General features: G+C 43.7%; 1 protein-coding gene across 1 annotated transcript in view; it reads left to right on the forward strand.

Moving 5' to 3' along the window:
* LOC139750067 (lachesin-like) overlaps positions 1-2,770 on the forward strand; it is a 305,867-nt gene extending 303,097 nt beyond the window's left edge. The window contains exons 7-8 of the mRNA XM_071664402.1: positions 715-962; positions 2,256-2,770. Of these exons, the coding sequence (XP_071520503.1) occupies positions 715-962; positions 2,256-2,494 (487 nt within the window). The 3' untranslated portion in view covers positions 2,495-2,770. The remainder of the gene's footprint in view (positions 1-714; positions 963-2,255) is intronic.
* The last annotated feature ends 17,183 nt before the right edge of the window (positions 2,771-19,953 follow it).

The raw sequence follows: 19,953 nt of genomic DNA on the forward strand, positions 1-19,953 counted from the left end.
TGGTGAGTACGACGGCGGCGCTGAGTAAAGAGGGAGGGAAAGAGGGATGAGTTACACACACACACACACACACACACACACACACACACACACACACACACATACACACACAGGACCACCCCCCTCCAAGGTTCGGGCGAGGTGGTCTGGCCTTAACATTGCTTTGAGAGAGAGAGAGAGAGAGAGAGAGAGAGAGAGAGAGAGAGAGAGAGAGAGAGAGAGAGAGAGAGAGAGAGAGAGAGAGAGAGAGAGATCCACCATTCAATCACCTTTACCCCACCGAGTATAGCCACACTACCACACTCCCGTCTCCTTGTATGAACGCCTCATCAATGCATCAAGATACAACAACCCCACCTCCTCTCTCTCTCTCTCTCTCTCTCTCTCTCTCTCTCTCTCTCTCTCTCTCTCTCTCTCTCTCTCTCCCCTCTCTCACATATAACCACATATGATTGTTATGAAGAACCGAAGAACTCATCTCACTCTTCTCTCTCACATATAACCACATATGATTGTTATGAAGAACCGAAGAACTCATCTCACTCTTCTCTCTCACATATGACCACATATGATTTTTATGAAGAACCGAAGAACTCATCCCACCACTCTTCTCTCTCACATATAACCACATATGATTTTTATGAAGAACCGAAGAACTCATCCCACACTTCTTCTCTTTCTTTCTCTCTATCTCTCTTTCTCTCTTTCCGCCAGGCCCAAGTACAAGGTGTCGGAATCCACCAAGTCGTACCACACGAACATGTCTCTCGTGATCAGGGACGTGCAAGACTCGGACATCGGCACGTACACCTGCGTGGCCAGGAACTCCATCAGCCAAGCTGAGGGGCAGATACGGACGTACGAGATCGACCCTCCAGCCACGAACAGGCCGACTACAGACAAAGATGCGTTTGGCAGCGACGTGCTCTCCACAGCCTTAGACCACAGCGCCAAGTCGTCAGGTACTGTGCCCATCCCATCGAGTGCCCTCACACTCCCCATGAGTTGGTTTGAGATATCCAAAAGGAGTGTGAATGACGAATGTGTGCAGGTCAATACCAGCTTCAATTCTCCTTCCCCCCTTTTGTCAGAGTTAGCCCAGTGGTTCATCTTTGGAGGGTTAGAATCTAACCTTCATTTCCAGGAACTGTACTTGTAGGGGACCAATGTCTGATGTCAAAAGCAAATATCTGTCCTTGATAATTGTGTGAATGATTCAATAATCATGTTTTTTTTCCTCGATCTATGACCCACACAGACCCACACACACACACACACACACACACGTTTATACACCATCCCTCTCCCTCCCACCAGACCTCATACCCCTCACCAGGTCACGCCATACCTGGTGCTCCGTGCCATGTACCTCTGCCATCCACTCCTATACCCTGACACTTCCTCCCACTGTCTCCCCTGACAAGCCACACTCCAAGGCGTCGGAGCGTTATCACCTTAAGCCCCTCTACGGCCTGTCACTGAGTCTCGCCTCATCTCTCTCTCTCTCTCTCTCTCCTCATCTCTCCAGGTTATGACCGCCTGTTAATGTATCTGTGAGGGTCCGGCAGTCTCTTCTTTTGTCCTCATTACCCCCCCCCCAAAGGCTTCACCCTCATCTACCCTTCCTTTACTTCATCACCTGTCTCTTCCCTTCCTTTGCTTCATCACCTGTGTCCTCCCTTCCTTTGCTTCATCACCCGTCTCCTCCCTTCCTTTGCATCATCACCTGTCTCTTCTCTTCCTTTGCTTCATCACCTGTGTCCTCCCTTCCTTTTGCTGCATCGCCTGTCTCCTCCCTTCCTTTACTTCATCGCTTGCCTCTTCCCTTCCTCTGCTTCATCACCCGTCTCTTCCATTCCTCCTACGTCTTCTCCCCCCAAAAAAACACCACATCTGACCATCCGTTCTCGACCAGGTGTCTCCCATCTAACAATCATCCCAGATCTACTTCGTCTTCAGCCCTAAAACAAGCCGATCTCGACCCCCTCTCTCATCACTCATGGGGGATTAGAAGCCTCATATTCAGGTCTGATCACCTCTCAAATACTAGGCCTACACGAGGAAACCTCCTTTCCCATATTACCTCCCATCTCCTACTTATCTCCCACCTCCCACTTCACATAAACTCGAAGGGTCTCAAGGTCTTAAAGGTCCCATTACCTTCGTCATAAGCTCTCAACTTCCTCACCCTGGATCTTACGAATAACTCGAGTCTCCATCTCTCTCTCTCTCTCTCTTCCCTCCTCAACCGGCAGGCCTGCACAAGAACCAGTTCGAGGACGACCACAAGGCTTCGGTGGCTACCTCCAACGCGTCCCACACCAAGGGCAAACGGAAGGACCTACACCACTACAACTTGGAGGCGGGAGATGTCAGTAAGAACGCCCAGTTGCCCAGCGTTCCAACCAGCAGCGCGACCACGAAGGAGGAGACTTCGATGCTGCACGCCATCCCCTTCGTCTACTTCGCCTTCCACCTTGCTCACATATTTTGAGTGGTTGTTTTAACTAGATATATTATAAATAGTAGGTGTAAAACTGGTGACATATAAAAAAAAGATAATTGAGAGGAAGGGATGAATGATCCTCTTCAAATTATTAAGTTGCCGCCCACCCCAGTGTGAGCCTTGTACAGTACGTGATAATAATGATGATAATGATGATGATAATGATGATGATGATGATAATGATGCTCCGCTTTCCTAATTGATCCGTGTCTTGTGAGTCAACATTGTTACGTGTGATTATTGACTGCCCCCCCCCCCCCCCCCTGCCCCCCATCTCTCTGTGTGGAGTATCTCAGTTATGATTAAATAGATTTTTACGTGTGTGTGTGTGTGTGTGTGTGTGTGTGTGTGTGTGTGTGTGTGTGTGTGTGGAAACAGGTCGACGTTGAACTTCGCTGGCTTTTATTGTGACCAAAAAAAAAAAAGGTGTGTGTGTGTGTGTGTGTGTGTGTGTGTGTGTGTGTGTGTGTGTGTGTGTGTGTGTGTGTGTGGAAACAGGTCGACGTTGAACTTCGCTGGCTTTTATTGTGACCAAAAAAAAAAGGTGTGTGTGTGTGTGTGTGTGTGTTTGTGCCTTGGAAAATGCGTGTAAATAGCATTGCATTCTTGAAAAAAAAAGAAAAAAGAAAATATCCTGAATTATAATTGTAATCTTAGGGGAATATACGGGCCTGGATTACGTGTGTGTGTGTAAATAATCATATGTACATCACGGGAGATAACAGATAAGAGAAGACGAGTATGTAAATCATACTCTGCCAATATGTAAATCATACTCTGCCAATAATACTTCGTCAGACTGGCCAATAAGGCTCCGACCAAGTGTCATTTCGAATGGTTGAGGGAGTGTGAAGGTACCTTGGACATGTGGTGATCATCTGTATTTCTGTATCTCATACAGAAATAATTGCATCCTGGCCAAAAATGAAGGAAAGCAACTCATCACCATGCATGGTCTCCTATGTCTCCTGTAAATAAGTAAATACATAAATAAATCACAGACCGTCTCGATATTCTGTAGTAAAGTATGAAATTTCGTATTCATGGCAACATTCTCTTGTTTACCTCAACAGAGACGAAAACCAATAAATAAATAAAGACGAAAGTAAAGCGTTATATAACGAGCAAGACTTGACATATTACATGACTTACTTTGATCATCTGTAACACATGAATGATTATGTGAAAGAAAGGATTGTTTAGTGTTACATATATATATATATATATATATATATATATATATATATATATATATATATATATATATATATATATATATTCGAGAGCAAGACTTCGTCCAGACAGACTAAGGAAGGCAGCGAGAGAGACACACACACGACTTATGTAATCCACTGGTCATCCTTCGCTTCGCTGTGGTTCACTCACCTCCCACCCCCGCGTCTGACCAGGAGGCCACACTTTCCCCTCCTCCCCGCCCTCGTCTCCCTCCCTATTTCCACAGGCGCTCTAACCTGTCTGGGACGAAGAGTGGAGCGTGAGCCGCGGGAGTAGGTAGCGGAAACCCATGAGATGTGGCAAGGCCGCAGGAGTGGATGGGAGGAGGAGTGGATGGGATTGCGAGTGAGTTTCTGGAGAAAGGAGGTGAGATTGTCGCAAGTTGGGCCTTTCCACCATTGCATGGTCCATGTTGAGGGTGCTGAAGGACTGGCACGAATGCATGTGAGTGGCCGAATCACACAGGTACATGTCTGTCGAGTATATTCGTTCAGTGGTAAGGGAAAGTGGTGATTAAGAAGGGAGTGACATACACAGAACATCTGATTTTGGGGAGGAGCAACGTGGCTACAAGACTGGTCGATGAGGTGTTGATCAGGTGTGTTTGGTTGAATGATGGTGTGTCGGGGAATAACTGATAAACATGAGGGATTGTCAAGTGGCATTTATGGGTCTCGAAAAGGAATATGATACGCGTGACCGAAGGTGTTACGAACATATGGTGTGTGAGGATTGCCACTCAGAGCAAACCACACAAAACAAGGCTCTTAGAACAATCACAGGCTGAGAGGCAGTTCACAGACTTTCAAGCGAAAAGAAAAATGGAAAAAGGGGCTTCCACTGGAATCTCCCTTCACTAACCTCGGGGTCCATATTACTTTTCGTAGTAGCACTAGACCCCTGTCATCCAAACCACACTCTAACCAAGCACGAATCACTCCCACAGATGAAACCCAGCCTTGCTTCATATTGAAGTAGACTTTAATCAAAGATCCACCCCTCCCTCCCTCAACAGACACGATCATGAGAAAGCACAAACACACATTACACGACTCGAGAAGCGCTAAATAATCGCCCATGCAAATCCAGTCTTAAACTGCATCCCACCAGATATATCTTCCATCTGAAACTACGATCCCCAGTCATGCACATGTTATGCTTTTCCCAATGCGTTCTGGACAGTACCCATGTTTACAACGCTATGTCTATCCATCCATTTATCTATCAATCTATCTAGCTATCTATCTCTCTATCCACCTACCTACCAACCTATATATATATATATATATATATATATATATATATGATTGAAGAATACATATTCATCTTTACCTTGGGCAAAATAATCCTTGCTATGTTTAACCAGGTTAATTTGGGTCAGTTTACTTCATTTTCAGGTTAATTATTTCATATTTCACACTTTTTGTGGATAAAAGTTGTTGCATATATGAAATTTTGAATTCAGTAAGTATATAATTCCTGGATAGGCACCAATTAAGCATAACCTGCAATTTGAACGAACAGGAAAGTCACACACACACACACACACACACACACACACACACACACACACACACACACCTTGGGGCAGTGTTCAGCGTCACGACCAATCAGCCTATCGGACCAAGGTTTGAGTCCTGAACAGGGCAGATGGCTCATTGCTAACCCAGCTGTTCATCCTCCCAGTTGAAGGATGGTCGATGAATTGGGCTCCTGGCTTAAGCTGGTCGAGTCATTTGCTGTTTGCTGATGACACGGCGCTGGTGGCAAGTGCGACTCAGAGCCTTTCACGAGCTAGCGTTTGAGTTTGGAAGAATGTGCGAAAGGAGGTAATCAAAAGAATTTGAATATAGGCAAGATTTGCACGGTTTAGCTGTGGGAAGGAACAAGTTAGTCGGTGTGTGAGTTTGAGTATAGACAACTTGGAAAGCCTTTGGCTACCTGCGGGGGGTCAATGGAACAATAGCTGATCTATGGTATAGGGGGAGTGAGGAGGCGATGGTTCTGGGTCTACACGGAAATGGGTGGACAAGATCTAAACAAACGCAGGATTTCTTCTTTCCCGCGAAAAAATATGTGAGGTAAAGACAATATATTAATTGAATTCTACAAGTTTGACTTGCCATTTGAGTTCACAGGAGTTTCCAGCAATGACAAATCTAACCACTGATCCTCATTCTAACAGGTATAACCAAGCTATATAATCATTCTATAGGAATATCTAAATCATTCTTATTCTTATAGAAAAAGTATAGATACCGTAAGCCAATACCACGAGCAAACCAGAGCTAAGTCTCCCAACACCAAGTCGACTGAGACTTGGTTCAGAACTAACCCAGGGGAATCCAGTACTCCCTTAATATATAAGACAGAAGGTTTAATCATTCTAATACCTTCAGTAAACCAAGAAGTTTGCATTTGTGTTTGATCTGCCAAGGGACCAGGCTCACAGTTTAGCTTTATAATGAATATCAGGGCTGCAGTATTGAAGCTATGATATATATATATATATATATATATATATATATATATATATATATATATATATATATATATATATATCATACTATTCGCCATATCCCGCGTTAGCGAGGTAGCGTTAAGAACAGAGGACTGAGCCTTTGAGGAAAATCCTCACTTGGCCCCCTTCTCTGTTCCTTCTTTTGGAAAATTAATAACGAGGGTAGGATTTCTAGCCCCCAGCTACCTCCCCTTTTAGTCGCCTTCTACGACACGCGGGGAATACGTGGGAAGTAATCTTTGTCCCCTATCCTCAGGGATATATATATATATATATATATATATATATATATATATATATATATATATATATATATATATATATATATATATATATATATGACCACGAGTGGGAATCAACCTTTGGTGAGGTATATCACAATCAGTAAACAATAAGGTGTACAGTCTCGTCAGAGAACATCTCACTCCAATGGAGACCATCATTTCCCTGCTCCTGAGTGAAGCGCAACTTTCAAACTACACGAACCTCGAAAGGAGGCTTGGGTATTATGACAGATATACATTATCAATACTTCATTCCAGGATAGAGTTCATTCCAGGAAAGAGATCTGTTGCTGTATTCAGTAGTCAAATGAGACTCGTGTGTTGGTATGTGGCATTTTTATGTTGACAGCTTCTGACTTTACGTTTGTGTTGGTTAAATACGCGCTGCCGACTCCCTCCCTCCCCACTTCCCCCTTCTGATGCGTTTTGTGTTGGCCAGACGCGCAGCAAGAGAGTTGACAACACCTACAAGGCAATTTAGATATGGTGTCAGACTCTCAAACCACAATAGTGCCCACTTCCAACACAGACGCTCATTTGACTCTTATACACGTACGATAGGCAGATGAAAGACTTTGGTCATTATTGATACACACTGTAGCTTGGAGAGAACTGCTGAGTGATCTTGTTTTAAATCCGAGTTTTCTTTTGGAAAAGAAAATACCTTTAAGTTCTGGGTATTTTAGATGTGGTGTTGGTCAACTGGGGACTTCTCGACCCCCTCTGTGACCTGGGGTCACTTCACCATGACCTCTCTATGCGTGTTTCATGTTCTTCTACACTGTTTTGTGACGTAACTACCCGTCATTCACTCTAAAGGCCTCGTTTTCTTCCTTTGTCCGTGTGGTTTCTGGGGCAAACACACACACACACACACACACACATACACACACACACACACACACACACACACACACACACACACACACACATGCAAATGAATCATAAAACAACATATGATTCAGGAACATGCTGGTAGCCATATGAATATTGAAACACAAAGATTCGAGCGCTTTCGTGAGTATTCGTAACTTGAGTATTCGTAACTTGAGAGATACAGGGATGACGAATACGAAGAGATTTTACAGACATATATATAACAGGTCAGGCGTATGACCTTTTCAAATCTGGGGTCACGCATGGGTCAATGGAAAATCGTGACCACTTAAGAGAAGGGTCAAGTCGTAGATTAAGTTCCATGACCCGACCCTTGCCTAAAAAGGTCACATTTTCCACTTGACCTTCGCTTGACCTTCATCTATCAAGGTCAAGGCCTTAACTGTCATTTCTTGCCTGCAGAATATATTCATGTTCACCATCTCTGTATCCTTGATGAAAATACACACGAAACCGCTCAGACCTCCGTGTTCTATTTTCCATGCGGCTACCAGCATGTATAGAGTGAAATGGAACGATGTGGTATACAGGGAACGACGTACTGTCAGTGGACTAGGGGAAACGATAGAATTGTCTGGGTGTGGCTTGTCTGCATTGTACACCACAGCGACGAGAATGGAGAGGAGCAAATGCGGCCTTTCTTCGTCTGTTTATATCACGACCTCGCTAGCTCGGGAAACGGCGATCAAGTATGGATTAGCCTGGCAATTAGCGTTCACGAATACCATAGAAAAGGTCCTGGGTTCGAATCCTGGCTGTTGAAGGGTATCATGTGATGTATGTATACAGATACATACGTTATACCGTCATGATTACTATTTCAATTGGACATGAATCCTTTTATGTATTCTTACGTTGGATATCATACATATGAACCTTCTCTACCTCTGAGAAATTAAGAAGCCTCTCCAGTAAGATAAGGTACCAGTGAGAAGCTGCATTGCTTCTATGCACTTACATAGGCGCTGGGAATACACATGAAAGCCTTTGACGGGGTTATCAAGCGGAGTACAATTAAAGTACCACACATTCATAAATCTACACCGATGGAGACAGGACTGTAAAACCTTCGTGCCAAAATTTCACCTGTACCCCCTTTAATAACGAGATATGAGCAAGGTCGGCTAAGTTTAGCGACACTACACAACGCCCGCGAATCGCACATCTTGATAATGAATGGGTTCTTGGGTTATTCCTCTTTTCTCGAGGTTTTTTGAGATTACTGAGGCAATCGCGGGGTTCAGGCAAAGGTCGGATGACGCTCGGCTTTCCCAAATAAAGGGCATCACCTGGTGAAGGAGGAAATTATTGATAGAGACGGGAGAGTACTGTTGCCAAGACGTCACTCACCCTACCCAAAGCCAGTGTCAGAAATGACGTAGTTATACCTAAATCCATAGAAAACGGATAAGAAGTGTTTCGTTTTTTTTCCCCCCCACCTCTTTTTTTCGTTTTCTTTCCCAGTGGTTTGTTTCTATTACCACTGTTTATCGGCTTGTGTCTATCCCAAGTGATTTAACTCCTTATCTTTGCCCCCCTCTCCTGTGGGTCATCACTGTGGGTATAATTTCCTCTCTGTGATTCAGTCCTCAATGTATGTTCTATTTCTCCTTTGGCTTTTACGCTCTTCTCTGTATTCATCATTTTCCATTCTTTTTTTACGTATACTGTCCTAAGACACGTTCAACTCCTCCACCTTCATTTCTCTGTTACGATTCATTGTGTGTCTGTTCCAGATGAACATATATATATATATATATATATATATATATATATATATATATATATATATATATATATATATTCCTATGAGTCCACGGGGAAAATAAAACACGATAAGTTCCCAAGTGCACTTGTATGTAATAATCACATCATCAGGGGAGATACAAGAAAAAAATATAGTTGATGTGCAGCGAAGAGACGTAGCTAGGACGCCATTTGGTAAACAAGTTTAAACAAGTTTGGTAAACAAACTTGTTTACCAAATGCCGTCCTAGCTATGTCTCTTCGTTGTATATCAACTGACTCTTATATCTCTCTCCTGTGTCTCCCCTGATGATGTGATTATTACACGAAAGAGCACTTGGGAACTTATCGTGCTTCATTTTCCCCATGAACTCACAGGAATATACTTGATCACGCGCAAAACTATGATCCTTTCTATATATATATATATATATATATATATATATATATATATATATATATATATATATATATATATATATATATTGAAATTAGAATCAACATGAAATTCTAATTCACATTGTTTTTCTCTTTTGAAAAGTCTGCGTGACTAATTTCGCAATCACTTTATTAGAGTGACCATCGGTAAGAAACTGTGTATGACGTCATACCGTTACGTAAGCTGATCAAAGCTCCTTTTGACCTTGTGCAGACTATGTGACCTGGCCTGACCTCTGTTGATACTCTACAGGTCAGCTTGGGCACTAGCTTTAACCTGCTGGGTCAATGGACCTGGAGCACTGGTTTTGTGACCTGGTAATGAACAGGTCTAGAAGACTGGTTCTGTGACCTGGTACTGAACAGGTCTATTACACTGCTTTTGTGACCTGGTATTAATTAAACAGGTCTGGAGACAGCAGCTGAGGTACTTCAAGCCAGCTATGTATAAATGATAATATGTAAAATATATACATATATATACATTCATGTATCTCTAGTCATTAAGTTGTTTTTTGGGGGGTTTTGAAATGATTTCAAATTTTCCATTTTTCATTCTAAGCATCCATTCATCATTTTGTTTATTCATACTTGTGTGTATACATATGTTCATGATTTATAATCTCTTCCTTTCTATTTATGTATATATGGGTAATACATTATATATATATATATATATATATATATATATATATATATATATATATATATATATATATATATATATATATATATGTAATCCTCCGTTTTCTTTCTTTTCCGATCTGTTTGCCAGATCTCCGTATGTAAATCTCAGAAAACGGATTTCTCTTATGAGGGTCTAACGCCAATCATTATTATTATTTACCCTTTCATTACAGCATAGTAGGTTGTAAATACTGAGTCAAACCATTTGTTTTTCCGTCTAAGTGTTGGTATTAGTTTACTGACATTTTATGTAAAAATGTATAATAAAAGTCTTAAGATTAAATTAGCCTTTTCTTTCATCCCGTTCCAGAAAACACTGCCAGTTCAAAAGGGGGGGGGGCCCTTTTTTTTTCTAATATCCTTCAATGTCCTTCACAAGGATGAGTCTCCTTCTCTGCTGTGATATACGACCTCTCTCTCTCTCTCTCTCTCTCTCTCTCTCTCTCTCTCTCTCTCTCTCTCTCTCTCTCTCTCTCTCTCGATGAGGTTCCAACGCGCGTAAATCTCCAGCCACGTAGAAAACAAATGGGTAGTTACTCTCATACAAGCAGAGTTCCCAGTACCGCAAGGTTCTCTTCTGGGACCACTGCTCTTCTTGAATCTGTTGCGAATACCTTGCCTCAGGGACAGAGTCCCTTCCTGAACAGGTTTGAAGACGAGGGAACAAAGAGCAAAAGGGGGATTTGAATGCCTTTGATAATAGACTTGATAAAATGCTTCGCTTCAAGCCCACGACTTATTATTATTTGCGCCTCCACAGTGGAAAGTTAGAATTCGCATGTTCATGTCTGTGAATGAGCCATATGCCTTTCTAACTTCTAACCACACTGCTCTGTGAGGTTTCTGCTATCTTCCACTATCACAAAATAGCCTCGACAGAAACCCAGTGGTTTTGTTTGTGTTTGAAACCCAATGGTTTTGTTAGTGTTTGAAACCCAGTGGTTTTGTTTGTGTTTGAAACCCAATGGTTTTGTTAGTGTTTGAAACCCAGTGGTTTTGTTTGTGTTTGAAACCCAATGGTTTTGTTAGTGTTTGAAACCCAGTGGTTTTGTTAGTGTTTGATTTCCTTTGTATTCTTTGTAAGACTAACAAAGGGTTCACGACCAACTCCAAGGTTGGAGCCACCACGGTTGTGGATGAAATAGATTCATTGAGAAACAGATCTATGGGAAAAAGAGAGTTTCTTGGGGGGGAAAACAGATCAAGGAGGAAACAGATCTCCGGGGAAATAGATTCTTAGGGAGAAATAAAATCCATCGAGAAATAGATCCTTGGAGAACCAGATCCTAAGGACACATAGATTCTTGGGTAATAGATCTTTGGAGAAACAGATATTTGGGGGAAGATTCCACAGAGAAACAGATCCAGGGAGAAATAGATCCTTGGGGGAAAAATTCAATTAAGAAGCAGATCCTTGGAGGGAAAATCCCACTGAGAAACAGATCCTTGGAGAAACAGATTCTTGGGGACACAGATCCATTGGGGGGGGGGGGGAACAGAAGCCCCGAGAAACAAGACCCAATGACGTCACCGAGGTCATCTTCCTTTGGTCACCAGAAAGAAAAAAAAACTTCAGGAAAAAAAATAATATGAATTATTTTGACAGAAATAAAAGAACGTCTACGTACGAACACATGTACGGATCAGAGCACCTATCTATCTGTCTATCTATCTATCTATCCATCTATCTATCTCTCTATCTATCTATCTATCTATCTATCTATCTGCATATACATATTCTCGAACTTCAGTGGTCACACACACACACACACACACACACACACACACACATCACCAGCTTCAAACAGGAGAATAAGTTGAACGATAGATCGCCGTAACGAGACGCACATTAACGGAGTTATCAATAATAAATTATTTCGACATATTAGGAGGACTAAGAGACAGCATCGCCTCACGCGGGCGGAGGTACTGTGTCTCGTTGTGAACGACCAGCCATCCACGTGACGTGGGGAGAGATCTGATGGTATATCTCTCGACCGAGCATCCAAGACACTAGGAGAGATATGCTATATCTCTCTACCTAGCATTTAAGATACAAGGAGAGATATGCAATATCTCTCGACCGAACATCCAAGACACTAGGAGAGATATGCTATATCTTTCTACCTAGCATCTAAAAAGCTAGGAGAGAGATATGCTCCATCTCTCTACCTAGCATCTAAGACGCTAGGAGAGATATATGCTCCATCTCTCTACCTAGCATCTAAGATACTAGGAGAGATATGCTACATCTCTCTACCTAGCATCTAAGACGCCAGGAGAGATATATGTTCCATCTCTCTACCTAGCATCTAAGACGCCAGGAGAGAGATATGCTCCATCTCTCTACCTAGCATCTAAGATGCTATGAGAGAGATATGCTCCATCTCTCGACCTAGCATCCAGGATAACAGGAGGGCCTCTGGTCCGACCATGATCCATCTCTCAACCAACCATCCGAGGCGTTTGAGACAAACCCATACCCATCACCACCCCCCCATCACCCTCCCTCACTCCACCAACTAACCAGAGCTGAGCCGCCCTTGCGAGACAGATGAGATGTGTTCCCCTCTGGGAAGGTGACTTGGGGCCTCTACGTCCAGCATATAAAACCCTACTCAGCAGCCCCCTCTCCCCTCAGCCTCTTCTATTGAAGATGCGCTTGTCAACTAAGCATCGGTAACTTCTACAGAGACACCAGTACACACACACACACACACACACACACACGCGCGCGTGTGGCGGCGGAGGAGGAGGAGGAGGCCCCAAGGCCCCTCTTCTCCCTCTCCCTCCTTCCCTTCCCCACTCCCTCACTCTCGACAGCCGGTAAGCTTAGTCTTGAGAAAACCCGACTGATCTATTGACAAAGGTTGACCTCAAGACTGGCGCTCTCATAAGGGAAGCTCTCGTCACAGACGAAGGTACTGACGAAGGGACTCGTCCTCGTGGCCAGGCTCGTCAGTGGGATAAAAAAGGCAGACAATTATAGAGAGGAGGAGGAGAAGCGATAGTCTAGGAGAGGTTAGGTTACATGGTTAGGGAGAAGAAGAGTGTGAGGGTATGGGGAATGAGGGAGAATAGGTAGTGAGGTGAAGACACTTCGTCTAGCGGGGCAGGTGAATTCTAACGATACATATCTCTCTCTCTCTCTCTCTCTCTCTCTCTCTCTCTCTCTCTCTCTCTCTCTCTCTCTCTCTCTCTCTCTCTCTATCTATCTATCTTTCTATCTATATATATATATATACTGAGCCAAATAAACTATTCTATAAGCAAGACTGAAGCCAGACAAAGTCATTTCTGTCTCGAATCTACCACTGTGTTGGTCCACGGTAATTAGCCCCTCCCAATGGGCCTTTGGTGTATAAAAAATAAAATTTTATGTATCAAAAACTCTCGGCCACAGGGATAGCTAGAAGGACCTGAGACCCGTCAATCCTACACCCCGACTGTTGGAACTTCCTAAGCCAAGTAACACAAGACCAGCCCCTCGCGCATCAGAAGCAAACGAAGGACCACCACATATCAACACGAGACTCGAACACAGTCATTCTAAAACCCAGGTGCTTCGTCTGCGACACTGGGCGGGTCGTGGGATCTATAATAATGTCTAAAATGTACCTTATAGAAGAAGAAAAAAAAAGAGAGAGAACTTCCCCGGGTTCTTTGTTTCCGGACGCCACACGCTACTGGCCCACTCACTTCCTATGCCGGTTACTCAGTCGCCTATATAGCGAAGCCAATCATAGTTACACACAAATCCGCACTGTCCGCTACGAAAGCGCCATTGTCTCCGTCTGACAGAAAAAAAAAAAGGGAGGGGAAAAAAATATGTCATTCATCACAAAGACAACGCGGTATTCTTTGCCTGACTCAAAGGTATAGAGTTACTTTAAATTCCTGATAAGCGATTATATTATTCCTTTTAAAATCAATTATAAATTCCTGATAAGCGATTATATTATTCCTTTTAAAATCAATTATAAATTCCTGATAAGTGATTAAATTCTTGATGACTGGCCATGTCAGTGTGTTATTAGGAAACGACTTCACTTAGACCATATATCTAGCCAACTGTCATTTAAGTAAGTCACTGAACTTTTTAATCACTTAGGAATTACTTAAACCCTATGTGGCCGAGGTCATTAAGTAATTAATATACTTCTGTGTCTCTTTATCTTTACGGATCACTGTTTCGTACGAAATGTATGGGAAGTTTAGTGAAAACGCTGGTTCGTACGAAATGTATTGGATATCGAACTTAACATCACCACTTTTATATATACTTTTATATACTTTTACGTACTTACACACATGCTTCAGTATAGACAATGCAATTTTGATATCTGATTATGATTGACTTTAGGTTAACATCATCAGTTACAATGAGAGTTTATGAACCACGATGGTGGTACGACCCTTGAGCACGACGGTACGACCCTTGTTCAAGGATCGTACCGTCGTGTTCAAGGGTCGTACCGTCGTGCTCATGGTTCGCGCCGTCGTGCTCAGGGGTCGTGCCGTCGTGCTCAAGGGTCGTGCCGTCGTGCTCAAGGATCGTACCGTCGTACTCAAGGATCGTACCGTCGTACTCAAGGGTCGTACCGTCGTGCTCAAGGATCGTACCGTCGGGTGCTCAAGGATCGTACCGTCGTACTCAAGGATCGTACCGTCGGGTGCTCAAGGATCGTACCGTCGTGCTCAAGATCGTACCGTCGTGCTCAAGGGTCGTGCCGTCGCGCTCAAGGATCGTACCGTCGTGCTCAACACTACGTTTTCTCCATTACGATGTACATTGATGGAAACATGACATGAAAGATTTCTGGTACTGAACATGAACATTTGTCATTGTGTTGAGAATTCTCACTTATGCGGATGACCCAATAAATGGCAATATGACTAACAGCAAACATGCACAACTGTATCATATGAAAAGAAAATTGGATCGCTTTAAAACAGAATTCCTTGATCCCCTTAGTGCTCCACATTGACACTCTTAATCCCACATAGACATACAACCATATACCCTTCCAGTATACTAAATGATCATCCGCATGCATTCGCATACCACACGACCATACTGGGTATATCACATACGACACAACCATGCTGGAAGTCACATACGAGACACACACACATGACATTTACTTACCCCACCACCAGTAGCAACACTAAGGCAATGACTATACCATACGCGCTCAGAATACATACCACCACAAGCTTTGCAGAGGAAAAAAGAAAAGAATCTTTGAGTAGCGTCTACGTGAAGTTCGACCACTCCACCCTAAACTACGCCTCACCGGTCCGGTCATCCATCCTGTCCAAAAACAAATATAGTAAAGCCACAAACCAGATGAGGATGAGTCTATGGCAGCTTATGTCCATTCAAACTCACGCTCCAACTAACCGCTTACCTCTCCACTGTGGAACGTAATGATTGATTTCATTCGCATTTGCTCTCTAGTTGCGCCTTTCACACACACACACACACACACACACACACACACACACACACACACACACACACACTTAATGAAACTAAGGAACCAGCTTCTGCATCTGTTTCGCTTGAATCTGCCACCAGCGCCGCGTCATCAGCAAACTGTAACAGACTCACTTCTCAGGCGCCCCTCACTCTCTCCAGGCAGCAGACCTGTCCCTCTCTCCAACAACTTTATATTTACCTCCCTCACCACCCCATCCATAAACAGATTAAACAGCCATGAAGACATCACGCACCCCTTACTGCAGACCCCACTTTTCACCTTGGACCCTCTGAACCCTTCCATTCACTTTTTTCCAAATTCATGAATATTACAAAAAAATCCAATTCTGTCTCAAGGTATTTTTCACGCGAATCCTTCAAAGCAGACATTTGATACATATATCCTTAATCAGTCCAAAAAGCATTGCTCTGTGCTTGCTTTCACCCTCTCAGTCACTACCCTCCTAAACAACGTATTAGGCATACTCGACACACTTATATATCGCTGTAATTCGAGCACTCACTTCCATCCCCTTTGCCTTTAGATAATAACACTACATCAATTCCGTCAGTCGCCCGGCACATCACCTTCGAGCCACATATATATACACTAAAAATCCTGACTAACCAATGAAGAGCGTTGTCGCTCCCTTTCTTAAGAGATTTAACTGCATTCTTAACTACTCCAGCTGCTTGCCACACTTTATCTCATTCGTGGTTTTTACAACCTCTCTCTTTTCATCAGAATATTTCCCACAACACTTTTGGTCCATATACTTCCATAACGCAAACACTTTATATCTGCCGACCTATTACCTCACACATTCAACAGTCCTTCAAAAGACACACTTCCTCTCCCTTTTACTTCTTCCTTGCCTGTTACCACTTCTCTATGCGCTCCCTCACTGATGCCCACCTTAGTTATCTTGTTCTATTCACACTATTCAACTCCTTCCACAACGTTTTCTCGTTCTCCCTGAAGCTTGATAGTCCTCGCTCACCCCTATCTCTCACTTCCCGCCTTTTTCAGCGCGATATACCTTCCTCTTGACCTTCACCCGCTTTCTCTTATACACCTCCCAGTCAATCGCACTCCTTCCCTGCAGGCAGTGCCCATACAATTCTCCAACTTTCATTCATTACTAACTTCAACTTCCTTATCCCACCACTCAAGATCATTTTTCTTTTTTTCTATTAGCCCATCTCCCACTTTCTACATTCCTCACACACACACACACACACACACACACACACACACACACACACACACTTCTCCCACAGATGTAATCAGTGCTTCTCATTCCGTTCCCCCGGTGTTTGTTTACTCACACCTTGTGCCATTCCTCACCTTATCTCTCCTGGTATCTCGCCACACAAGCCTCTCCAACTCCGCGGCATTTCCTTGTTCCTTCCCCAAAGCGCCACTACGGCAAACTTTCACACTCGCCTCCAACAAAGAAGTGATCACACATCCCACCGGCTGCCCCTTCCCAGCGCGTTCACACACACCCCCCAGTCACCAGGCTCCTACGTGCACTCATATCAATGAGCACCTACTCCGGTAATGCCCACTCACCATTAACCCCACTCACCATTAACGCCACTCACCATTGACCCCACTCACCATTAGCTCCACTCACCATTGACCTTACTAACCATTAGCACCACTCATCATTAACCCCACTCACCATTAACCCCACACACCATTAACCCCACTCACCATTAACCCCACTCATATTCAACCACACTCACCATTGACCTCACTCACCCTTAACCACACACACCAATGACCCCACTCACCATTAACCCCACTCACCATTAACTTCACTCACCATTGACACCACTCACCATTAACCCCACTCACCATTAACCCCACTCACCATTGACCCCACTCATCAGTGACCCCACTCACCATTAACTCCACTCACCATTAACCCCACTCACCATTAACCCCACTCACCATTAACCCCACTCACCCACGTGTGTAATCTTTTTTCTGTGCCTGTTATTCCCACTCAGCAATCCTTTTTTAGCCCAGAACTCCACAAGCAGTTCACTCCGTCCACCCACACTGGGCATCGCATGTCTCATTACTTATACCCTTAATGGCCACACTAACCATTAATGATAATAATGATAGTAATGATAATAATGATTATAATAATAATAACAATAATAATAGTAATGATGATGATGATAATAATAATAATAATAATAATAATAATAATAATAATAATAATAATAATAATAATGATAATGATGATAATAATGATAATAATAATAATAATAATAATAATAATAATAATAATAATTATAATAATAATAATGACACTGATAATACTAAGAAAATGTAATGACACACACACACACACACACACACACACACACACACACACATATATATATATATATATATATATATATATATATATATATATATATATATATATATATATATATATATATATATATATATATAAACCCAGAGTGGAGGCTGGAGGAGAAACGAGGGAAAGAGAAATAAAAGAGAAGATTAACTGGAGCGAGGCAGGTGTTACCTGAAGTCTACGTGGCGGCACTTAAGACACACAATTGATTTTCATCTCAACATAAATTCCCGATAACACTATCAAAAGACGAGGCAAGATTCAGGACTGGAAAAGTCCACTGGAAATAACCCATCAGGTTCGGGCAAAATGAAGGCAAGTCCACAAGGGGAAAAATGGGAGTGTGAGGTCGAGTGGGAGTATAAAGTCGAGTGGGAGTAGGTCGAGTGGGAGTATAAGGTCGAGTGTAAGTGTGTGTGTGTGTGGGGGGGGGGGGGGGAAGGAAGGAGGTTGAGGTGAGGTGAGGGGGGTCGAAATATCGCTTTGAGGTGGTGGAATGATGAAGAAATGGAAAAAAAAAACACCAATGCGCCAGGACATACCTCTGGCTCGAGAGAGAGAGAGAGAGAGAGAGAGAGAGAGAGAGAGAGAGAGAGAGAGAGAGAGAGAGAGAGAGAGAGAGAGAGAGAGAGAGAGAGAGAGAGAGAGAGAGAGAGAGAGAGAGAGAGAGAGAGAGAGAGAGAGAGAGAGAGAGAGTATGTGTGTGCTCTCCTTCCGAGGCGACGTGAAAGAAACACAGGAGGTGGGAGGGAAAGGTAACGGAGAGGCGGAGGGGAGGAAGGTGGCGGAGGGAGGGAGGAAGGGAATGGGGGGAGGGAAAGAGGGAGTCTCGGGTGTGGCTTCCAGTAAAACGATCATTGTGTTTCCAATTCAATTTCCGAGTATCGCCGTGGCTGGGGTGAGCGTTCCCAACTGGCCCATCCATCCGAGCCAGCCCTCCTCCGCTCTGTCGGGTCGCAAGCCACCTCCCACAACCACTCCCTCTTAAACAAGTCTCTATGAGTGTCAGATGACGTCCACCTACCCTCCCGTGGTGCGCCGGGTCGAAAACCCCGCCGCTGGACTCCCCAACATCTCGGATCGGGTTATGCGTCTAAACGCGCCTCCGCTCCCTATTGAAAAGAAATGGCTGGCGGTCGGCGTTCCATTGCTTTTCTTAAAACAACCAGCACTGACCGGTGCTGAGTCCGGCTGCTGGACTGGCCTCCAGGGACGACTTGCCAGCACGATTTATCGGCCTGATACAATACGACACCTTGTGTGTGTGTGCGAGAGAGAGAGAGAGAGAGAGAGAGAGAGAGAGAGAGAGAGAGAGAGAGAGAGAGAGAGAGAGAGAGAGAGAGAGAGAGAGAGAGAGCGCTACACCAGAAGCAATTTATGGATAGCGTGTGGCGAGGAAGACAAGGAATTAGCAAATGCTTCCTCCCCCCCTTTCCTTTTTTTCTCTCTCTCTCTTTCCTTCTTTTTCTCCTTTCAAGGAGATGCTTGATGCTTACTCGAGCCACACAAGTGTCTTAGGAAGAAAATAGAAGGAGAGGAAGAAAAAGGGGAGGCCTGAAAGTTGATCAACTCGTGGCCCTCACCGTGTTTGAGGAAGAAGGAAAAAGAAGAGAAAGAGAAAGAGAGAGAGAGGAAGAAAAGGAGCCGTGAAGGTTGATCATAGACCAGGAGGGAGAAGAGACGAATGGCTGGGGGTCAGGCATCAGTCCCTCGTCAGGTGGAGGTGGGAACACCATCTGATGTTGGAGGAACCAGCAGCGGTCACAGGA

Source organism: Panulirus ornatus, chromosome 9, assembly GCF_036320965.1.
Source record: "Panulirus ornatus isolate Po-2019 chromosome 9, ASM3632096v1, whole genome shotgun sequence".
In the NCBI taxonomy this organism is placed as follows: Eukaryota; Metazoa; Arthropoda; class Malacostraca; order Decapoda; family Palinuridae; genus Panulirus; species Panulirus ornatus.